The sequence below is a fragment of the Oryza glaberrima genome, chromosome 12, assembly GCF_000147395.1.
Source record: "Oryza glaberrima chromosome 12, OglaRS2, whole genome shotgun sequence".
Lineage (NCBI taxonomy): Eukaryota > Viridiplantae > Streptophyta > Magnoliopsida > Poales > Poaceae > Oryza > Oryza glaberrima.
In genome coordinates, this window is record NC_068337.1 from 8,485,511 (window position 1) to 8,491,280 (window position 5,770).

The 5,770-nt window shown below is 41.6% G+C and overlaps 4 protein-coding genes across 4 annotated transcripts; all 4 read left to right on the top strand.

Annotated features, from left to right (window-relative positions):
* Positions 1–510: 510 nt before the first annotated feature.
* On the top strand, positions 511–991 carry LOC127758043 (prolamin PPROL 17D-like). Its single transcript, XM_052283661.1, has one exon. It carries the CDS (start codon positions 521–523, stop codon positions 989–991), a length of 471 nt encoding a protein of 156 aa, XP_052139621.1. The 5' UTR covers positions 511–520.
* A 1,122-nt stretch (positions 992–2,113) lies between these two features.
* LOC127758161 (prolamin PPROL 17D-like) lies at positions 2,114–2,584 on the top strand. The gene has a single exon (XM_052283782.1). The coding sequence runs from the start codon at positions 2,114–2,116 to the stop codon at positions 2,582–2,584; it is 471 nt and encodes a 156-aa protein (XP_052139742.1).
* A 1,122-nt stretch (positions 2,585–3,706) lies between these two features.
* LOC127758153 (prolamin PPROL 17D-like) lies at positions 3,707–4,224 on the top strand. The gene has a single exon (XM_052283775.1). The coding sequence runs from the start codon at positions 3,707–3,709 to the stop codon at positions 4,175–4,177; it is 471 nt and encodes a 156-aa protein (XP_052139735.1). The 3' UTR covers positions 4,178–4,224.
* Positions 4,225–5,299: 1,075 nt separating this feature from the next.
* LOC127758141 (prolamin PPROL 17D-like) lies at positions 5,300–5,770 on the top strand. Its single transcript, XM_052283764.1, has one exon. It carries the CDS (start codon positions 5,300–5,302, stop codon positions 5,768–5,770), a length of 471 nt encoding a protein of 156 aa, XP_052139724.1.

Below are 5,770 nucleotides of genomic sequence, written 5' to 3' on the forward strand. Positions count from 1 at the left end.
ACTTTACTACATATCTCATTTGAACGTAAGCAGTTATTGATAACTAATATATTTGTCATAACTCACTTTACACATACAAATATATGTCTAGATATATCATTAAAGTTCCACGCGCCCTTGACATGTAAAGTGCATTTGTAAAACAATAGCTTACAATACATAACAAACTTAGTTTGAAAAGGACAGCAATCCATGTCACACTGAGATATAAAGTGAGTGACGAGTCATAACATTATCTATCTTGCTAACCATCAAGTATCTGTGATGGGCAATAAAGTTACTTTGACGATGGTATGCAGGGACATCTGTGGAGGCACATCACGTAACATCCAAACGACATGACTCACTCTGATCCTAATAGAATATCCAACCAAAACAAACACTCTAAAGCAACCGATAAGGAATTCAAAGAAAACCCATCCATCGCATCTATAAATAGACAAGCACAATGTAAACCCCCTTCATCCTTCTCACAACTCAAACATTACAGCGAAAGCATAACAACTAGAATCCCACCACAATGAAGATCATTTTCTTCTTTGCTCTCCTTGCTATTGCTGCATGCAGCGCCTCTGCGCAGTTTGATGCTGTTACTCAAGTTTACAGGCAATATCAGCTGCAGCCGCATCTCATGCTGCAGCAACAGATGCTTAGCCCATGCGGTGAGCTCGTAAGGCAGCAGTGCAGCACAGTGGCAAGCCCCTTCTTCCAATCACCCGTGTTTCAACTGAGAAACTGCCAAGTCATGCAGCAGCGGTGCTGCCAACAGCTCAGGATGATCGCGCAACAGTCTCACTGCCAGGCCATTAGCAGTGTTCAGGCGATTGTGCAGCAGCTACAGCTACAACAGTTTGCTGGCGTCTACTTCGATCAGACTCAAGCTCAAGCCCAAGCTATGTTGGCCCTAAACTTGCCGTCAATATGTGGTATCTACCCAAGCTACAACACTGCTCCCTGTAGCACTCCCACCGTCGGTGGTATCTGGTACTGAATTGTAGCAGTATAGTAGTATAGGAGAGAAAAATAAAGTCATGCATCATCGTGTGTGACAAGTTGAAACATCGGGGTGATACAAATCTGAATAAAAATGTCATGCAAGTTTAAACAAAATGCCTCTGTAAGGATAAATCCTAGTACATTGTTGAAATTAATTATCATCACCGTCTACTATGGTTACATTTACAACTTTACGATGTGTGCCTACATTCGGTTCTAAGCTACTATGGCTACTCGACGTGAACGGAGTGTGTTAAGCAGATCAATCTTTTCATTTCGATCAGAACAAAGTCAAAACGCATGTGGCAAATCGTATATACCCTACAACGTAATCCTACACCATAGGAAAATCATTGCCAATACGTGCTAGCCGAACTGTTGTGAGAAGCAATGCCTCCTAAGTCACGATCCCGTTCCCTTTCGTGATTTTTTCTTTCTAACGTGTTTTTGAACTCCTCGGCAAAATAAACGCAAGCTAATCTTTCAGATTTTTCTCCAAAGTGGTCATAAAATTGATGACGTTCTTAAAGGCTATCATAAGATTTTTGTCACGGAATGTCTAAACTGTTGTAGTATTAGACATATTGTCGTAAAGGCACTTTACTACATATCTCATTTGAACGTAAGCAGTTATTGATAACTAATATATTTGTCATAACTCACTTTACACATACAAATATATGTCTAGATATATCATTAAAGTTCCACGCGCCCTTGACATGTAAAGTGCATTTGTAAAACAATAGCTTACAATACATAACAAACTTAGTTTGAAAAGGACAGCAATCCATGTCACACTGAGATATAAAGTGAGTGACGAGTCATAACATTATCTATCTTGCTAACCATCAAGTATCTGTGATGGGCAATAAAGTTACTTTGACGATGGTATGCAGGGACATCTGTGGAGGCACATCACGTAACATCCAAACGACATGACTCACTCTGATCCTAATAGAATATCCAACCAAAACAAACACTCTAAAGCAACCGATAAGGAATTCAAAGAAAACCCATCCATCGCATCTATAAATAGACAAGCACAATGTAAACCCCCTTCATCCTTCTCACAACTCAAACATTACAGCGAAAGCATAACAACTAGAATCCCACCACAATGAAGATCATTTTCTTCTTTGCTCTCCTTGCTATTGCTGCATGCAGCGCCTCTGCGCAGTTTGATGCTGTTACTCAAGTTTACAGGCAATATCAGCTGCAGCCGCATCTCATGCTGCAGCAACAGATGCTTAGCCCATGCGGTGAGCTCGTAAGGCAGCAGTGCAGCACAGTGGCAAGCCCCTTCTTCCAATCACCCGTGTTTCAACTGAGAAACTGCCAAGTCATGCAGCAGCGGTGCTGCCAACAGCTCAGGATGATCGCGCAACAGTCTCACTGCCAGGCCATTAGCAGTGTTCAGGCGATTGTGCAGCAGCTACAGCTACAACAGTTTGCTGGCGTCTACTTCGATCAGACTCAAGCTCAAGCCCAAGCTATGTTGGCCCTAAACTTGCCGTCAATATGTGGTATCTACCCAAGCTACAACACTGCTCCCTGTAGCACTCCCACCGTCGGTGGTATCTGGTACTGAATTGTAGCAGTATAGTAGTATAGGAGAGAAAAATAAAGTCATGCATCATCGTGTGTGACAAGTTGAAACATCGGGGTGATACAAATCTGAATAAAAATGTCATGCAAGTTTAAACAAAATGCCTCTGTAAGGATAAATCCTAGTACATTGTTGAAATTAATTATCATCACCGTCTACTATGGTTACATTTACAACTTTACGATGTGTGCCTACATTCGGTTCTAAGCTACTATGGCTACTCGACGTGAACGGAGTGTGTTAAGCAGATCAATCTTTTCATTTCGATCAGAACAAAGTCAAAACGCATGTGGCAAATCGTATATACCCTACAACGTAATCCTACACCATAGGAAAATCATTGCCAATACGTGCTAGCCGAACTGTTGTGAGAAGCAATGCCTCCTAAGTCACGATTCCGTTCCCTTTCGTGATTTTTTCTTTCTAACGTGTTTTTGAACTCCTCGGCAAAATAAACGCAAGCTAATCTTTCAGATTTTTCTCCAAAGTGGTCATAAAATTGATGACGTTCTTAAAGGCTATCATAAGATTTTTGTCACGGAATGTCTAAACTGTTGTAGTATTAGACATATTGTCGTAAAGGCACTTTACTACATATCTCATTTGAACGTAAGCAGTTATTGATAACTAATATATTTGTCATAACTCACTTTACACATACAAATATATGTCTAGATATATCATTAAAGTTCCACGCGCCCTTGACATGTAAAGTGCATTTGTAAAACAATAGCTTACAATACATAACAAACTTAGTTTGAAAAGGACAGCAATCCATGTCACACTGAGATATAAAGTGAGTGACGAGTCATAACATTATCTATCTTGCTAACCATCAAGTATCTGTGATGGGCAATAAAGTTACTTTGACGATGGTATGCAGGGACATCTGTGGAGGCACATCACGTAACATCCAAACGACATGACTCACTCTGATCCTAATAGAATATCCAACCAAAACAAACACTCTAAAGCAACCGATAAGGAATTCAAAGAAAACCCATCCATCGCATCTATAAATAGACAAGCACAATGTAAACCCCCTTCATCCTTCTCACAACTCAAACATTACAGCGAAAGCATAACAACTAGAATCCCACCACAATGAAGATCATTTTCTTCTTTGCTCTCCTTGCTATTGCTGCATGCAGCGCCTCTGCGCAGTTTGATGCTGTTACTCAAGTTTACAGGCAATATCAGCTGCAGCCGCATCTCATGCTGCAGCAACAGATGCTTAGCCCATGCGGTGAGCTCGTAAGGCAGCAGTGCAGCACAGTGGCAAGCCCCTTCTTCCAATCACCCGTGTTTCAACTGAGAAACTGCCAAGTCATGCAGCAGCGGTGCTGCCAACAGCTCAGGATGATCGCGCAACAGTCTCACTGCCAGGCCATTAGCAGTGTTCAGGCGATTGTGCAGCAGCTACAGCTACAACAGTTTGCTGGCGTCTACTTCGATCAGACTCAAGCTCAAGCCCAAGCTATGTTGGCCCTAAACTTGCCGTCAATATGTGGTATCTACCCAAGCTACAACACTGCTCCCTGTAGCACTCCCACCGTCGGTGGTATCTGGTACTGAATTGTAGCAGTATAGTAGTATAGGAGAGAAAAATAAAGTCATGCATCATCGTGTGTGACAAGTTGAAACATCGGGGTGATACAAATCTGAATAAAAATGTCATGCAAGTTTAAACAAAATGCCTCTGTAAGGATAAATCCTAGTACATTGTTGAAATTAATTATCATCACCGTCTACTATGGTTACATTTACAACTTTACGATGTGTGCCTACATTCGGTTCTAAGCTACTATGGCTACTCGACGTGAACGGAGTGTGTTAAGCAGATCAATCTTTTCATTTCGATCAGAACAAAGTCAAAACGCATGTGGCAAATCGTATATACCCTACAACGTAATCCTACACCATAGGAAAATCATTGCCAATACGTGCTAGCCGAACTGTTGTGAGAAGCAATGCCTCCTAAGTCACGATTCCGTTCCCTTTCGTGATTTTTTCTTTCTAACGTGTTTTTGAACTCCTCGGCAAAATAAACGCAAGCTAATCTTTCAGATTTTTCTCCAAAGTGGTCATAAAATTGATGACGTTCTTAAAGGCTATCATAAGATTTTTGTCACGGAATGTCTAAACTGTTGTAGTATTAGACATATTGTCGTAAAGGCACTTTACTACATATCTCATTTGAACGTAAGCAGTTATTGATAACTAATATATTTGTCATAACTCACTTTACACATACAAATATATGTCTAGATATATCATTAAAGTTCCACGCGCCCTTGACATGTAAAGTGCATTTGTAAAACAATAGCTTACAATACATAACAAACTTAGTTTGAAAAGGACAGCAATCCATGTCACACTGAGATATAAAGTGAGTGACGAGTCATAACATTATCTATCTTGCTAACCATCAAGTATCTGTGATGGGCAATAAAGTTACTTTGACGATGGTATGCAGGGACATCTGTGGAGGCACATCACGTAACATCCAAACGACATGACTCACTCTGATCCTAATAGAATATCCAACCAAAACAAACACTCTAAAGCAACCGATAAGGAATTCAAAGAAAACCCATCCATCGCATCTATAAATAGACAAGCACAATGTAAACCCCCTTCATCCTTCTCACAACTCAAACATTACAGCGAAAGCATAACAACTAGAATCCCACCACAATGAAGATCATTTTCTTCTTTGCTCTCCTTGCTATTGCTGCATGCAGCGCCTCTGCGCAGTTTGATGCTGTTACTCAAGTTTACAGGCAATATCAGCTGCAGCCGCATCTCATGCTGCAGCAACAGATGCTTAGCCCATGCGGTGAGCTCGTAAGGCAGCAGTGCAGCACAGTGGCAAGCCCCTTCTTCCAATCACCCGTGTTTCAACTGAGAAACTGCCAAGTCATGCAGCAGCGGTGCTGCCAACAGCTCAGGATGATCGCGCAACAGTCTCACTGCCAGGCCATTAGCAGTGTTCAGGCGATTGTGCAGCAGCTACAGCTACAACAGTTTGCTGGCGTCTACTTCGATCAGACTCAAGCTCAAGCCCAAGCTATGTTGGCCCTAAACTTGCCGTCAATATGTGGTATCTACCCAAGCTACAACACTGCTCCCTGTAGCACTCCCACCGTCGGTGGTATCTGGTACTGA